Source organism: Eptatretus burgeri, chromosome 4 (genome assembly GCF_056783735.1).
Source record: "Eptatretus burgeri isolate ZD-2024b chromosome 4, Ebu_testis_v1, whole genome shotgun sequence".
NCBI classification, from domain to species: domain Eukaryota; kingdom Metazoa; phylum Chordata; class Myxini; order Myxiniformes; family Myxinidae; genus Eptatretus; species Eptatretus burgeri.
Genome location: NC_140964.1, coordinates 42,044,274 through 42,062,847, shown reverse-complemented (window position 1 = coordinate 42,062,847; position 18,574 = coordinate 42,044,274). Strand labels below are relative to the sequence as shown.

The following is an 18,574-nucleotide window of genomic DNA, read 5'->3' as shown; positions in this document are numbered from 1 at the left end:
TATTTTCCATATTTCTTGTGCGTGTTTATATTCCTTATCACTTATCTCTTCTTCATAAAGGTTATTATAGAAACTTTCTTTTGAAGGAAATTGTGTTTCTTTAAATCTCATAAATGAATCCATATAATCATAAGGATAAATTCCCTTACTTGTAAGAATTTTCTCTTTACTTTGAATTTCATTCCTTGTTTGAATTTCCTCTCTCGTAAGAATTCCTTCTTTAATCAGAATTTCATCTTTAATCTGAATTTCCTCTTTAGTTCGAATTTTCTTTATAATTAGAATTTCATCTTCAGTTAGAATTTCTTCATTAATTAGAGTTTCCTCTTTACTTTGAATTCTCTCTTTAATCTGAATTTCCTCTTTAGTGAGAATTTCCTCTTTTGGAAAGAATGAATTAAGATTTGGAAAAGAGTCCGTGGAGCTTAGATTTGATGCGAGGTAGGCGAGTGGTGTTCCCATAAACTTGTAAGAATCTAAAAACCTAATACGAGTTAAAGGTTTTGTGAATATCATTTTTGAAAATGAAATATACTTTTGACTTGTGTTTGTTATAGCAGAAATATTCCCTGGTGTTTTTGAAAGTTCATTTATAAATAGATGTGTATCATAGTTGGCGCTGTTGTGAAGAAAGACTGGAATAAAAGAAGGTAATTTATAATTAAGATTACAACAGGAATGAGCGGGACCTCTATATTTACCAGTAAGATGACAATGGTCTCTAACTTTAGACTCCTTAATTTCCCCCTCACAAATATGACAGATATTGTTCATTCTAAATTCTAATTTTTCTTCTTTGGTTAATTTCATCGGTTCATTTGTTTCTTTCATTAATTTAGTGAGTCTTATACAATCCTTTTCTAATCGTTTTACAAACTCTTGTGAAGCATTTTTTCCACGATAATGTTCAAGTTTGTTATACTTTTCTCCAACAGATGATTTGATATAATAACAGAAACCACAAGGAATATGTTTTTGATATTTATTTGTATATGGTTCTTTTGGATTAGGAGAAGCAGTATTTATCTTTTTAAGGATACATTCAAAATCAGCGTATATCACAAATGGGTGCATGATAGATTTATTATAATCTTCAAAATAAATCTTTTCACCAGGTTTAGGCATTGTAATTACAGCTGATTTATGATTACTACAATATTTTGAATGTTGTTCTAATCGTTCTTTTGTATGAAATGAATTAAGACATCGCTTACAAGGATATATTTTGTTTGCTGTTCTGAATACCTGAGAAGAGATTAATCTTGATAAATTATTGATGTATGTGTAATGTGAATTCGTTCCAACACTAAAATATAAAAGGTCAATGTGTGTTTCTTCATTTTTATAGTTGTTTGAAATTTTTAATATTTGAACTTTGTTTGTATCCGTTAATCCATATACATTAATAGAAAGATTATTCTTTTTCTCAAATTTAGGAATATCTGTTAATGGCATTGGGAATTTAAAATCTTTAATGTCCAAGGTATTCTCATATTTCATATATTGTTTTACTCTTTCTGAATTACATTTTGGTGGATGTAAGTGAGCAAGAACAGACCAGAGAAAACATTTATTATCATTGTTCTTAATATTAACAACTGCCTTCTTTAGTTTTATTTCTTTTGGTAATTCAATATAAGAAGAAGCTTTAAGAGGGTTTGATTTTAGAATGTGTATATCTAAAAAGATGATTTTTTTAATATTGAATCCACTTCCTACCACTGTATTATCAACATCCTCCTCTTGTCTTGATAGTTCTTCATAAACCCCACTATTCAAAAAATCTTGAAATGATGTTATAAAATGAAGATCTGTTCTCATATAAGGAGTTTGTTCTTCATCTTGTCTTTTCATATTCATTTTCACTCCCATATAAAACTTTAAAGTTTTTATTTCTTTTAATGTCTTTTTAATAAATTTTTCAACATCGGGTTTCACTATTTCAATTGATTCAGCTATTGATGATGGACCGGGTTCTCCAAATTGAAAAATCCTTATTTTTATATGCCCTTTAAATGCCTCATCAGTGTTTTTAATATAATAGTCTCCCTTTACTTTAAACTCATTTTTCTTGTGTTTTTGTGATTGAAGATGTTGATTATAACTACTCTTCAAAACATCCTTTGAACAGATATCACAATGTTTTCTTTCCAACTCAAGAGGAGATATTTGATGAAATAGATTAAATGTGTGTTTGTTGGTTCGGAGGTGTTTTCTATAATGTTTATATTCGTGATTACAAACATCGCAGTACGTTGTATTCACCATATTTATAGAATAAAACTTTGCTTAAACTAAAATTTTCTTGATGAAAATTTCGTTTAATTTATAGGTGAATCTGTGCTTAAAAACATTTTATCCTCCAACTTTTTCACTTAATAAATACAATGTTTCAAGACACAAAAGACAAGTTTCAATCAATCTCTTCATCTGTTAAAGATACTGAGAAATATGTCAAGGATGTAAAATTGAACAAAGATAAATATAACAACTATTGGATAAAAACTATTATGGTAAATAATATGAGTTCTTCAATTTCCTTCAGTGGAAGGGCTTTTAGTATACCTGGTAGAACATCAATTAAAGTAAACAAAAGTTTCTCCTCTCCTTCTAGTAATATATTCAAAACTAGAAAAAGCAATGAAACAAGAAAAAGTATCAAAGAACAAAAACCTTATGGATGAAGCTTTAGAAAGAAAAGATAAGACCATCTGTAATATGCAAGGAGAAATTTGTATTTTTTTCAACAACCCTAAAGATGTAAATCTTGATGAAATAAAGGATGTTAATATATCAGGTGAAATGACATTTCGTTCAATAGTAGTTAACGATAATTTTAAAATTACCTTTAATATAAAAAAATGTTGTCATTGAATCTGATAATGAAAAAAAGTATATCGATATCGATGGTAATATACAACTGAAAGTATAGATGAATTTCAGTTTAAGTAAAGTTTTACTTTATAAATATGCTAGACTTTCCTGATTCTCCATATGACAAATTTGAGAATTGTCCTGCGTGTGAAAGACGGGGATTAAACACAGAGTCAAAAGCCTATAAACAATGTATATTCTGTGATTATCTTCAAATTAATGATAATAAAAAATATAAAAAGGAAAATAATTCTTTTAGATTTACACCAAAAATGAATTACTTTACAAGATTGATTAGAGAAATGAATGTAAAGTATGAGGATGATAACACACCTTTCCTTACAAGGGAAGAAACTGAACGTATAAGAGAAATGTTCAAAGGATTGTTGTTGTATATTATTCATGGATGTAATTTTCAGGGAAATATCAACACAAGATATTGTATAAATAAAATAATGGATTATCTTGAAATTAAACCTGAACTTAGGATAAAATATAGAGTTTCTAAAAAAGCCAATAATAAATTAAATAACCTGTTTTTCAAATATATAAATGAATGATTTTTTACCTATTTGGGAAAATAAGATAAAATTTAACAACCATAAAAATCTCCCAAATTCATTAAGATGTCTCATAGTTGGTTCAAGTGGATGTGGAAAAACCTGCTTACTTTTAAAAATGCTCCTCACTCCCAACTTTTTAGATTATGATAATTTAATAATTTTCACAAAGTCGAGTTTTCAACCAGAGTATCAACTACTCTCACAAGGTTTTAATGCTGGTCTTCAAAAAGAAGATATAATAGGTTTATTTAAACGTCAAAAAACCTAAATGATTATAACATTGAAGATATAATTCAACTATTTTGTGATACACAGAGATGTAAAAAGAAATCAAATCTTATAACTTGTATTCTTAGTGATAATACGGATGATATACCGTCTCCCCAAGATTTGGATAAATCAAAAAGAACCTCGTTATCTTTGATGATTGTGTTAATGAGAGAAACCAAACGGTAATGGACAGCTACTACACAAGAGGGAGACATTCTTCTTGTAATTGTATTTATCTTAGTCAATCGTACTTTCAACTTCCTCGTCGTTCCATCAGAAACAATGCTAATACTTTTATTTTATTCAAGTTAAATTCAATAGATATCAATAATTTTTGGAGAGATAATTGTTCTACATTATGTAGTAAAAAGAAATTTGAGGATTACATGAAGCACACGACTGAAAAATATAAATATATTGTTGTGAAACAAGATGAGATATTAAGGGATATATTTTTTGTTTTATAAACAATTACATATATAAATGACAACTATTATTATAAATCTTGTGGGTAAATCTGCTTCTGGAAAAAACTTTCATAAATCAAGGTTCTTGTGTAGTACAAATGAGAATATTGTAAATTTACTTAAAAAAACCCCCCGTGATACGCATTGTATCAACAACAACTAGAGCAATAAGACCTGGAGAAGTAAAAGGTGAAGATTATCACTATATTTCAGTGGAGGAACATATGCGATTGAGGAATGAAGGACAAATATTTGAGGAGGTTTCTCTTGGTACAACAAAATATTCACATTGTAAGAGTGAGTTAAAGAAACTAAAATCTGGTGGTGTTGGGATATTAGAAACTAATCCAGAAGGAACGAGACAAATTATTAAATATCTGAGCGGAGTGAAGATTTTATCATTCGGTTTTGATGTTGATGAAGAAACTCAACACAAACGTATGAAAAGCAGAGATGCAAGGATTAGTGAAGAAGAAATTACAACTCGCATTAATGTTAATAAAGAATTTGATGAAATATTTAAAGAAAAGGATTTATTTGAACACATCTACTTGAATGATGAAGAAAAGGAAAATTTCCCTGTTGATCTTTACAATTCATTAAATGATATTTTACAATAAATAAATGGATACAAAAGAAAGAGCAAGAAGATTTAAGGAACATCAAGAGTTGGTTTCAAAAGTTGTAAAACAACAGGAAGACATAAAGAAGAAACGCAGACAGAAACTAACGGGCGAAGAAGCATTTGAAAAAAACAAGAGAAATTTTTTAAACCACTTTTAAAAACTTCCCAAGAAAAAATGAAAGATGTTTCCACAGTTCCCACAGTAGAATATACTCCTAGAAAGCTTCAAATGTTAAAAGATTTCAGTCAAATGACGGAGGAAGAATTAGAGCATTTAGGAGAATTAGAATATGATGATGAAGGTTTATTTCAACAACTGGAAGAGATTAATCAACCCCCTGATTATATTGTGAATGCTGTTCAAAACAATGAATATTCAGCGGATTCAAAAACCAAAGCAGGACTCATTCCAACAGAACAACCAGCAATATTTCATCTTGTTCAAGAAAAGGTATTGATATTTAATGATGAATTAAGGTTCTTAAGTTCTGCTCAACCCCCTGTTAAACTAACTCCGAGATTAATGTTTCTTCTCACAAAAGATGGAAGACAAGGTTCAACTGTGAGGGATGAATCAAAGTATATTGATAAACCATTGGATATGGAAAATAATGATGATAGAGTATATATTGATTTGCTGAACACTCTAAATTATAAGGTTATTCTTTCTGGTAAAAGTAGGAAGAATGAGAAGGAGAAACACATTATTCAGGCTTTAAGTATCCTTGGTTCAGGTATTAGTTTTCTTCCAAATGACCCATCGCAATTAGTTAATAGACTGTTATTGTTGTTCGGCAGTAAGAAGGCTGGAAATAACAATTGTTTTAATGAAGCATCAGCCATTTTAGACCAGTTGATGAACATGAAAATAATTAATAAATCTCAATATAAAGACATTTTATCTCATATTAAATAAGATGAGAAGCACAATCCTGAGTTTTAATTTCACAACAAGCGACCACACATCTTCATTCCCATACCCACTACAACTTGACACAACAAAAGAATATGAGGCATCTTTATTGTCCATGGAGACTTATAATACCTTATTTAATATAACCGAGAAAAATGACAAGTTTAGTTATAATCCGGGAAGTGGATACAAAACGATAACAGTCTCACCCGGAGCATACGAGATTTCTCAAATATCTTCCGAAATTGCTCGTCTTATGAAAGAACAGGGTGATGAACCAAAAAATATTATAAACATTCAAAAACATACTTCAAAATCAACGATTAAAGTTAAAAATAACTACAAGGTTGATTTCACAATTGATAATTCATTTAGAGAGTTATTAGGTTTCTCCTCAAAAAAGATTGAAACTAATGGGACGTTTTACAGTGATAATGTCATTCAAATATCCTCAGGAATAAATTCGGTGTTAATTCACTGTGATTTGATTGATGGTGCTTATAATGATGGATTAAAAACAAATACAATATTTTCATTCAGCGCATACTCAACCCCAATTGGTTATAAATTCAATATGGAGCCTAAAAATTTGGTTTATCTACCTGTGTCAGGAAAAACCATACACAGAGTAAATTTTAGGATAACCGACCAAGATAATCGTGGTGATTTCTTTTAATGGAGAAGTTATATCCATCAGAATTCACCTACGTGAAGTTTTTCAATAAATAAATACGATGGTTATTGTGAGGAAGCACGAGTTGGGAAAATATAAAATAATTACAGGGGATGGGATGTTCCTTTCCCCGTACTACAAGGGTGAAGGTATGTATCTTGGTAGAGGATACTATAAACCTAAGAGACAAAGGGGTGTTGGACATCAATTTAGAGGAGATGGGATAATTGATACTCTCATGGGTATTGGTTCAACTATTCTTAAACATAAAGACCTAATTGGTTCAACTGCTTCTGCTGTGGGAAATGTAGCAGGTGCTGTAAAGAGTATAAAAGATGCTCAGAAAGAATCTCATAAATTACAAGCAATAAAAGAAATTAAGAAAGGTAAAACTCAGTTGTCCCCCCAAGAACGACAGAAAATAATTCAAATACTTGGATCAGGGTTTCAAAAGTTTTAACATCTTTTTTCCTAAATAAATACAAGTATGGAAGCAATTGATAGTATCTATGATTTGGATGATACTATTATTATCTGAAACTCCACTAAAAAAGAAGATTACTTCAAGGTAAATGCAATAACTGGAACAGACTGGAATACAAATGGTACAAAAAGTTTTGAAATAAATAATCAACAAACCTATTTGAATCTCTCCGAAAGTTTCTTGTTGTGTAAATTTAAATTCACTAAGGTTGGGAATAACACAAACGCTACACTTGTAAATGATTTCTTCTGGAAAATGTTTGATAGTGTGCGATTGTATATTGGAACACAAGAAGTTGAAGCGGTTGATTATGTCTCTGCTGTATCTGAAATGATGAAATTTACACTCTATACATTCAGTGATAGAATGGGAAAGGGGTCTGTCGAAGGTTTTATTCCTGATATGTCAACGGGAACAAACACAGACCCTGGATATATTCAAAGGAAAGGAATGTATAATGATGATACAAAAGCAGAAAATAGTTTTACTGTGGCAGTTCCTCTTAAAGGTATATTTGGATTTTGTGATTATGATAAAGTTCTGTATGGTCTTAAAATTAGATTTCAACTACAAAGGAATGATAATGAAAATAGATTGCTTTTTGGTGTTGGTAATGCTTTTGGTGATCAGAATAAATTTTGTAATTGAGGAGATGAGTTGGTATATCAGTGAATATACTCCTAATCTTAAAACAGAAGAGATGTTGAATCGAAGACTTAACTCAAAGAAACCACTCAGTGTATCATACCTCAAAAGAAGATGTCAACACGTTAAACTCAATCAAACTACTTACACGTGGAATTTGGGTGTTCTGGAAGGAAAGCCACGATATCTGTGGATGATTTTTAAAAAGCCAGATGGTGATACTGCGACTGATAAGAATAATGCATTGAGTGATAATGCTAAGGTGAAACAACTTCGCGTTTCTCTGGATGGAACATTTTATCCACGAGATAGATTGGAAATTAATTGGGAAAAAAATGATTTTGCTGAAGCATACAAGTCTTACCAAAAGGTGTGTGAAAGTAATGGAAATAAAGAACCTATTTTGGATATGACAGCATTTAAAAGTTTGTATACAATCTATACGTTTGACCTGAGCGCTCAAAAAGAAACTATAAAGTCTAATCGAGTGGATACTGCCCTATACATTGAAAGAGGAGAGAGTGAAGAAGTTGATACATATTGTTTGCTTTTGGAAGAAACAGAATTGCAGATTAATACAGATAATGGTGTGATGATTAGTCTCACATAATTTTTTGTTAAATAAATGAGTGGCAAAGTACCAACTGGGGTATATGTTAATCAAATCAATCTTCATAAACTATCATCTTGTGTTCAAAATCAAAAGCCTTGTACGATTAACGTTAATACAATTCAGAGAAAAGGAGCAGTAAGAATTGATGTTTTGCTCACAAGAGAACAGGTTAAAATCTTGAATGACACTGGCTCACTTAAAATTAAAATGACAAAACCAATGTTGAAAAAATATTCAATAAGAGAGACGAGTGGAGGATTTCTCCCATTTCTAATTCCTTTATTTGTTGGTTTAAGTGCGGTTGGAGCATTGACGGGTGGTATTTCAACAGCGGTCAAAACTGCCAACGAAAGGAAGGCTCAACTCCAGGCTCAAAAAGAATTGGAAAGACATAACAAAGAGTTGGAGAAACAAATTAGTGGAAGTGGTGTAATTGTAGATTTTGCTGAAAAACTTGAAGGTCTGCCTGATAAAGCGAGATTGTTAGTTGGAGATATGCTTTCTTCTATAGCACAAGCAGGTGTAAAATTAACGAAAAGAGGTAATGGATTATATCTTTCTAATAAATAAATGAGCATTGATGAGTGGTTGAAAGAATTTGGAAAGAATACAACATCAAATTTACAACTTGCCAAATATTGTAAGAAATTAAAAATTCATAATGTGGTTATTTGTATGAGAGATGAATTAACAAATGTGTCGAAACATACAAAGAATATTATTATGAACTTAGAAGATAATGATGGGAACGGTTCTCATTGGGTTTGTATTTTTAATAGTCAAGACAAATATTATTTTGATAGTTTTTGGTCTTCCACCACCTGTTGAAGTCATAAAATTCTTACAGAATGGTGTTTATCAAACATTTCAAGTCCAAGAATTAAATTCCAAGTGTTGTGGTCAATTATGTCTATATGTGTTATTTCAACTCAACAAAAATAAAAAATTTTATGATATTATTTTTAATCTAATATAAATAACTTATGTTGGTAAAGATGGTTCTATCTTTGGTGTATCTCAAGAACTGGATATTGATTTATCAAATTATTACACAAAGGCACAGGCTGAACGACATAAATATAATATAAACAAAAATATTAACATGAAAAATGCTTATAAATTAAAAAATTATCCAAGCCCGACTGACGCGAATGACTTGGTGAGATTAAGCGATTTATCACAATATATATACTTAAATAAAACGGCTGTGTATTCTAAAGATACAGAAGTGTTGATATTATCTCCAGGTCATACAGAATTCACAGTTCGAATTAAAATAAATTTTTATAAAGAAGGGCGTATCGTTTGTATGAGAATAGAACAATGGGGGTATGATATGAATGATTTAGGGTATAATTGGTCATTTAAAATTAACCTCGAAGACCTGGAACAATTAAATCAGTCTCGTAAGGAAGAATATTATCCACTTGGTATTGAGAATGAGTTTTGTGGGGCTACGATTAGTAAACAACAAATAAAAGAATTTAATAAGGGTAAATATAATAATGGTTTTGCCCTTGTTTATCTCATGAAAACAGAAAAAACAGGATTATATATAATAAGTAAGGAAATACAAAATGATTTAACTATGGGAAGATGGGGAGGTGTTTCGTGCCATAATATTATTCTAACATATATTTCTAATACATAAATGACAGCAAGAAGGCTTCAAGAAAATTATCATTTCTGTGTCCAAGCATACCTTCAAGAAAAGGGTATTCGGTATTTTAATAAATATGTTCTACAACATAAGAATGAGGTATTTTCAATAAAAGATTGGCATTATGCTGATGTTGATAAACCGACAACTTTAGATTTAATTAGAATGTTAAATAATGAAAAAATTATAAGGTTAAGAAAAGGTAAGGCTTTTTTAGAAATTCAAAAGAAATTTTATTGGTTTCCTGTTGTAAAAAAAATTATTTTGGATACAGGAATAACAAGAAATCCTGATGAATATATGTATAATATTCTATGGGGTGTAAACGATTCAAGTATAGTAAGGGATGAGGAAGGAGTTGAAGAAGAGAGGGAAGAGGAGGAAAAGGAGAAGGAGGAGAGAGAGAAGGAGGAAAGAGAGAATAGAGAGAGGGAGGAAAGAGAGAAGAGAGAGAGGGAGAAGAAAGAGAAGGAGGAAAAAGAGAAGAGAGAGAGGGAGGAGAGGGAGAGGGAGGAAAGAGAGAGAATAAATAAATATCAAAATATGGAAACCAGTGAGATTCAAAAAAGAATAGAGGTATTAAAGAAAATAACTCATCCCACCAGGAAGGAATACAAAGAATTAACAAGTCTATTTGCAATACCTTCAACAAAACTATTAGCATCGTCAAGCTATTCATTTTAATTCAAGTTTTTTCTTAAATAAATGGAGGAGAGAGTGAAGGCATTTCTAAGGATTCTTTATGTTTTAAAAATTAAGATTCAAATGTGCATGTTGGAAACTAAAAAGGTTTTTGCACTCTGCAGGAATTTTTCTCATAAATAAATGAGTTATTGTCTCAAATGTAAAAAGAAAACTAATACTAAAAATATTTCATATATTAAAAGTAAAAATAACAGGGTTATACAAAAAGGTACATGTTCGGTGTGTGGTTCAAAAAAAAATCAATTTATCTCCAAACACAAACTCGGAGGAGATATACAAAAGTTTTTATCAGGAAGTAAATTTACAACTACTGGAATACCAGGGGAATTACATCTTCCAGGTTATTCTTTCTGTGGTCCAGGCACAAACTTAGATAAAAGATTAGATGAGGCAGACAATCCTAAATCCTGGAGTAAACCAATCAATAGAGTTGATGAAGTGTGCATGAGACACGATATTGATTATGGGAATACCACAACGTTGGAAGAAAAGCATGAAGCCGATAGAGAAATGTTGTATAATTTGTCTCTGATACAAAATCCAACCTTGAGAGAAAAAGTTGATAGGTTCATCGTGAAGAAGATGATTAGTGCTAAATTGAAACTTGGACTTGGAAATTCAAAAAACTTATAGGCTCTAATGATGCCATTAAGACTGAAGAGCAATTAGCTGATGAATTACATAAACCAATATTCACAAAGTTTCAGAGAAGGAAAGTTTATTCCAAGGAAGTTGATTATATCTGGTCTGCTGATTTGATTGAACTCAATAATGATAAGGGGTACAAGTATGCTTTAACCGTTATTGATTTGAGGAGTAGATATGCGTGGGTTGTCCCTTTACAATACAAATCAAGTAATACTCTTATGTTAGCTTTTCAACAGATATTTAATAAAAGTAAGAGAAAACCTAAAAAATTGTGGACTGATGAGGGTAGAGAGTTTTATAACAAGACATTTATGAATTTTCTAAAAAATAACAGTATTACATTATACAGTACCTTTAATGAAGGGAAGGCAGTTGTTGTTGAACGTTTTAATCGTACCTTAAAAGAGAGACTATATAAAAAATTCACACAACTCGGTTCACAACAATGGTTATCTTTTATTCAGGATATTGTGGATAAGTATAATGACACGATTCACACGTCAACGAATATGAAGCCATCAGAAACATTTACAAAATTAAAATATGAAAAAGAGATTAATGTCAGAAAACCTAAGTTCAAAGTTGGTGATATCGTAAGAATATATAGGTGGAAATCTCATTTTGAAAAGGGTTTTACTGAACGATGGACGAAAGAACTTTTTAAAATTGTTGATGTAATAGATACAGTTCCTTGGACTTATAAAATATATGATTTGGAAGGGGAAGAGATTTTAGGTTCATTTTATTCACAGGAATTACAAAAGACAAAACTAAGCAGATAATACACCTTTGTGGACACTAGAGGGACAAGTCCGAGGTGTATTACAGTATATAATGTGTGTCAAGGGGGACGTTCTTAGATCTGTGAACCCCAAACACAGAATCCTCAACTGAATAGTCAAGGCTTAACTTTTGTTTGTGTGTGTGTGTGTGCAATGGGAGCAATAGGTTGGCGCTTCACTCCCTCCTACTATACACCGTTGTGGACACTCGAGGGCCAAGTCCGAGGTGTATAACAGTATATAATGTGTGTCAAGGGGGACGTTCTTAGATCAGAACCCCAAACACAGAATCCTCAACTGAATAGTCAAGGCTTAACTTTTGTTTGTTGATGTGTATGTGTGTGTGTGTCCCAACCCTCACATTCAAAATCTCAACCCCAACCCTCACATTCAAAATCTCAACCCCAACTCAATCCTCACCCAACACAGTCTTTTTCAAAATGAGATTTCCACCTATATATATATATATATATATATATATATATATATATATATATATATATATATATATATATATATATATATTTTACGTTTTTTTTTTTTTTTTTCTTCTTCCAATTCTGTCTTTTAAGGCTTTCAGGTTTGATGACGTAGAAAGGGGGAGTAAGCCTGCACTTTCTTCCCAGAACTTTCTTGATCTTGCTCCCATCAAGCACCATCCGACAAAGAACTACATCGATAGGTTTAGATCCCAAAGAGTGATAGCAACTCCAAAAGTCTCCAAAATATAAATAAATAAAATAATAATAATAATAAATAAATAAATAAATAAATAAAAGCCCCCAAAAAAGTTTCAAGTGTCCAACATAAACCCAACTTTCCAAGTCTTCAAGGTATAACCACATTCCCGTTGAGTTTCTAAGATATGTATCACATTGTGAGTTATCAATCCAGAACCCACATTTCAAGTATTCAAAGTAAAACCAACTTACAAAGTCTCTTAAGGATAACTCATTTACTGATTTTTTCAAAATTTGTGAGTCTCCAAGGTAGGACCCATATTTGGAACCATCTTGGCAGAACCCTTTTCCTGAGTCTCCAAGGTAGTTATTTAAACCATCAAGGCAGAACTCATTTACTGATTTTTTCAAAATTTGTGAGTCTCCAAGGTAGGCCCCATATTTAGAACCATCTTGGCAGAACCCTTTTCCTGAGTCTCCAAGGTAGTTATTTAAACCATCAAGGCAGAACTCATTTACTGATTTTTTCAAAATTTGTGAGTCTCCAAGGTAGGCCCCATATTTAGAACCATCTTGGCAGAACCCTTTTCCTGAGTCTCCAAGGTAGTTATTTAAACCATCAAGGCAGAACTCATTTCTTGATTTTTTCAAAATTTGTGAGTCTCCAAGGTAAAACTTGTATTCTGGCTCATCAAGGTATAACTTGTTCAGTGGGTATTGTCTTGATAACTCACAATGAGTACTATTGCTGTAAAACTCTTTTTCAGGATTTTGCTGGTCTCCAAGGTATAACTCTTTGGTTGGGTCATCAAGGACGAACTCGTTCTGTGGGTCTTGATCGCTCATAAGGTCTTCAACCAAGCCAACAATTTCGCCCCAAGTTGTAGCAAAAGCAGTATTTTCATTTCGTATTTCAGACACAATTTCCTGTGAGAGAAAATAATAATGTATTAATTAAGTTATTTAATTATTAAATGAGTATGCTTCAATCAAAGTTTGAAAATAGGAAAATAAAAAATCTTACCTCAATAGATAAGAGGTTTGAATCCAGTTCATCAACTTGAAGGTTTAGTTCCATACAAGACAGAGAGTTCCAAGGAACACCAAAGTCATCCCACTCAAGGTCTTCAACCAAGCCAACAATTTCCCCCCAAGTTGTAGCAAAAGCAGTATTTTCTTTTTGTATTTCAGATACAATTTCCTGTGAGAGAAAATAATAATGTATTAATTAAGTTATTTAATTATTAAATGAGTATGCTTCAATCAAAGTTTGAAAATAGGAAAATAAAAAATCTTACCTCAATAGATAAGAGGTTTGAATCCAGTTCATCAACTTGAAGGTTTAGTTCCATAGAAGACAGAGAGTTCGAGACAAGCACACAGAACACCATTGCCAGCAAGAACAAATGTTTAAAATGGAGCCTGGGTTTGAAGCTTTTATAGAGAAAGACTGGTGGGTGTGGTTTCCTTTGGAAATTCCCTGGGCAAGCCTAGGCAAGCCTTCATTGGGAAATTTTTCAAAACCATAACATCCTGTAATTTTCTAGTGATTTCTTTGTGAGTCAGAGATGAACTGGAAATGATGTAAGAGTGGGCGGGGCTTAGCAAAAGTAGGCGGAGTTTAGGAAAAGTGGGCGTGGCTTAGAAAAAATACCTTATGAAAAGTGGGCGGGGCTTAGGAAAAGTGGGCGTGGCTTAGAAAAAATACCTCATGAAAAGTGGGCGGAGCTTAGCAAAAGTGGGCGGGGCTTAGGAAAAGTGGGCGTGGCTTAGAAAAAAATACCTTATAAAAAGTGGGCGGAGCTTAGCAAAAGTGGGCGGGGCTTAGCAAAAGTGGGCGGGGCTTAAAGAAAAGTGGGCGGGGCTTATTGAATACCTTGTGGAAAGTGGGCGGGGCTTAACAAAAGTGGGCGGGGCTTAAAGAAAAGTGGGCGGGGCTTAACAAAAAATAACCTGTGGCTCAGGAGGTGGTCAAACAAGAGCATTAAGAGAAGTTTATCATTTCGTAATGGCACAAATGGGGTATCTTAAAAAAATATAAAGATTCAAATGTTTTGTTTGTCAATATTTTAGATGGGGATTATTGTGCAAAGAAAATTAAACTATTGAAGGAATTTGAGAATGAACAAATCTTTATAGGTTCAATGAGTGAGCTGTTCAACCCCCAGGTGTTCAATTCAATGAGGTTCAACCTCCAAGTTAAAAGGGGAGACAAATAAATATACCTTGGGATAAAAAGGGGATTTATTTTTAGGGAAAAAAAAAATGAATCGCTGAAAATCCCCCATTCATTTACATGGGGAAAAGTGAGCCAGAATCAGTATTCTTACCCTACTCATGTTGATGTCATTCCGAGAGGTGGAGGATACGGCAAGGCTGAGACGACAATACCTACCTGTCCTCGAACATCAACATGACCTCATCGAGTTGACACTGCACCAGTTGCGTGCCAATAGAGCTGGGAGAAGAAGACGTGAACGGAGGAGAAGGAACTGGGTCAGACCATGGATCGGGAGGCGACGCCATTACGGCATATATGACCAGCTCATGGTGGAACTCTGGAACGAGGACCATGCATCCTTCATGAACTTCCTGCGAATGCCTCCAGCGATGTTCGAAGAGCTGCTAGCCAGAGTGGGTCCAAGGTTAACCAAGCATTATTATGAAATCATTTCAATTGTCCAGTGGAAGCGATTTAACTCGCTCAATGGAAACGATTTCAATTGCCGAGCACCAGCGTCCAAAAACAATAGGCAAGTGACAGCAAGTTAACTCGTTCAATGGAAACGATTTGAATTGCCTTGCACCAGCGTCAAAAAACAATAGGCGAGTGACAGCCGTTTATTAAAATAGTTTAGTGGCAGTCAATGGATAGCAAACGTCACGTAATCATAAACGATGCGCTCCCACGTTATGCATGCGCTAGACTATCGTTGGGCATAGGCTGTGGACGCCTAAAACACGATAAGCAATCGTTGGTATAACTAATCTATAAGTTATCAAAGCGTTCTGTGTTCATTACTAGTACATTATGCATTTGTCAAAGTCTTTTTTTAACAATTTCAATAGTAAAACAAAGAAATATTTCATCTTCGGAATGAGGAAAAAAAAATTAGCCCTTTCAGAACATCGAACAATGGTGCAAAGTATTCTCCTATTCGTTAATGCAACGAGGATCCATCATCCCCCACAGCCTCCACATCACGCTCACATACTACTGACATAGACATACAGCTACTATCAATGCTACTACCACTACTACTACTATTATTACTGTCACGCACACCTACTACTAGTAATAGTACTGCAATTATTGATACTACCAGCATTCACATCTACTCACCATGGAGTCTGGAACAATGATGGGTTTTTATTGTGAAGCCCATTTGTATATACCAATTCCCCGAAACGCTGCCAATACACCAGTACACGGTAGAAGTTAGAAACACTTTCAGTAAGTTCTATGGTTGTCCGGAAGACTTCAATTTAATTAGTCTACATACGACAATGAGCGTTTTACATACGTTACAAATAGGTTCATAGCATGTTACTCAAAGGTTAGAAGCACGTTTTACTTAGGTTCAAAACATGCTACTCATAGGGAAAACGCATGTTACTCTTACGTTCATAGCACGCTAGTCATTGGTTCAAGGCCAGTTATACATAGTTTCAATGCACGTTACTCATAGTTTCCAAGCACGTTAAACATAGGCTAAGCTGACGCTACTCATTTGTTCAAAGCACGTTACTCATCGATTAGAAATTTGGTTTCAAGTATGTTGGCCATTACCTTGACGTGCTTCAACTTATGAGTAACCTTCAAGTAACGTGTGTTCACCTTGTTTAAACGATCGCGGAATGTGCTAGGAACAGATGCCAACGCATGCGAAACATGTGAGCCTTACGTCGTGTACGTCTTAAAATTTTCAGCATGCTTGAACTTTCACGACGTACCAAATGGACTAGGTAATATGCCAGCGTACTTCAATGATTTCCAGCATACTCTAAACGTATGCACAACTTACCTGTAGCATATCTGACGTGTGCCTAGCGTTGTAAACACATTTTTCATAGAATGGCATACGCTGGCAAAATCATCAAGGTGTGACTGCGATGTTAACACTTCAAATTCTCAGGCAGTTTTGATTTCAATCGGCGTCCGACAAGTTCTTAACTGGCTACGCCACGAGTTCGCCGGCGATACGTATAGCACGCAAAGGGTAAGTTAAACTATCGTTTGTCATAGGTTTTGAACGCCGACCACAAGGTAAGCATTCGTTGGTAAAAGTTATGTACAACACAACGAAACGTTCTGTGCCCGTTACTAATAGGTTATGCAAACGATCAACACGTTATGAATATGCCAAAAACTTTAAAAAAAAAAAACATCAAAATTTCAGCGTACGCCAACGTTTTACATACATTTTTATGCGTTGCCATTGCTGCCTAAAACGTCAAGGTGTGACAGGGCCCTAAGATATAAGGTTCACTTGAGTGACCCAGCAGTATTGGCGGTGGAGGTTTTGCACTCTCCCGAGTGCTTCCCCTCTAGTTTGTATATGTCCTTCTCAGATTCTTGTATTGCTGCCACATCTGCCAGATACAGTGGGATTATCCGTACATAGACAAGTTTGTCATAAGTGAAGAAGTGTTTGGTAAATGCTTCGAGTGCCGCCAGGTACAGTTCCCAATCACGGGTTCTGACAGCTCTGATGAAGAGTATCATCTTCATAACCATCTGAATGTGTTGATGCATTACTGATGAGAGTGGTTGAGATTTTCAACCAAGACATTCTATTTTTGCATTTTAAATTAATTTTGTGTAATTTGTTTTTCGTTTGGAAGTTGTGGGTTACGATGTGTAAATAAAGGTGGGGAAAGTCTGATTTAATGTCATTTAATTCCAGGCTATAAGGCAACAAAAGGTGAAAATTTTGAAAGGGGGTGTACACTTTCTATAGGCACTGTATATCATTTAACTTCTTCACATGTCTGTAACTGCTGCTCTGCCCAAAAGCAGGTTGGGTGCTGCCAAAGCACCCTTGTGGCAAGGCTTACACTGGGTGGTTTGCCATTGCCTTTCCAGTGGTAATCAAGGCAGGAATTTGAAATTTGTTCAGGATGCCGGCAATAACCAGACGAGACAGCAGATAATTGTACAACCTCTGCACCCTCCTGTCGGACAACCTCACACGCACGTGCTGTGAACGCTACAACTGCACCAAGTCACAATAAAGGTGTTAAACACGTCAGGTATCAAATTTCAACACACAAATAAAGTTATCACTCATCCTCCTACCCCACCCTTATGTCACACTGATCTCCACGCATTGTATGAGTATTCACTCAAAATCTTGCCGTGGAGTAATTCCACGTTTTACAAACTCAAGGTAATAAAACACTAGACGACCCGTGAACCCGTTTGGTTCCCATTGTGACAGCCGTTGATAAAAAAAAAATCATTTCAAAAAAGAAAGGAAAAAGATAGCGCCAGCGAACTATACCGCTGAGGTTGTTTGCATTGATCAAATTCTCCCAAAGAGTACTTAACTTGACTGAATCAGGAATTGATTTTTTAATAATTTTTTTTCGTTGCCCGATTTGAACGAAACTTGATACTGCACACCACAGGCGAATGGCGAGTAAGGTGGCCTGAAAACTTTTGTGCTATCGTGTACCGTTTTGGCTGTATTTCGGGAACATACATACATACATACATGTGTATATATATATATATATATATATATATATATATATATATATATATATATATATATATATATATATATATATATATATATATATATATACACATACATACATACACACACACACACACACACACACACACACACACACACACACACACACACACACACACACACACACACACACACACACAAGATAAGAGTTTCAGTAATATATAGATGAATAAATACTTTAAAAAAAAAACAACAAACCCAGTCTGAAAT

The 18,574-nt window shown here is 33.6% G+C and overlaps 2 protein-coding genes across 3 annotated transcripts in view; both read right to left on the bottom strand.

Moving 5' to 3' along the window:
• Nucleotides 1–18,574, bottom strand: part of LOC147027882 (sorting nexin-2-like) — a 249,288-nt gene that overhangs the window by 32,709 nt on the left and 198,005 nt on the right. The window lies entirely within an intron of this gene.
• On the bottom strand, nucleotides 11,585–18,304 carry LOC147027886 (uncharacterized). The gene is made up of 3 exons (XM_085877603.1): nucleotides 13,901–18,304; nucleotides 13,627–13,803; nucleotides 11,585–13,529 (listed from the first exon to the last, which is right to left on the bottom strand). Exons 1-3 carry the CDS (start codon nucleotides 13,991–13,993, stop codon nucleotides 12,339–12,341), a joined length of 1,461 nt encoding a protein of 486 aa, XP_085733729.1. The 5' UTR covers nucleotides 13,994–18,304; the 3' UTR covers nucleotides 11,585–12,338.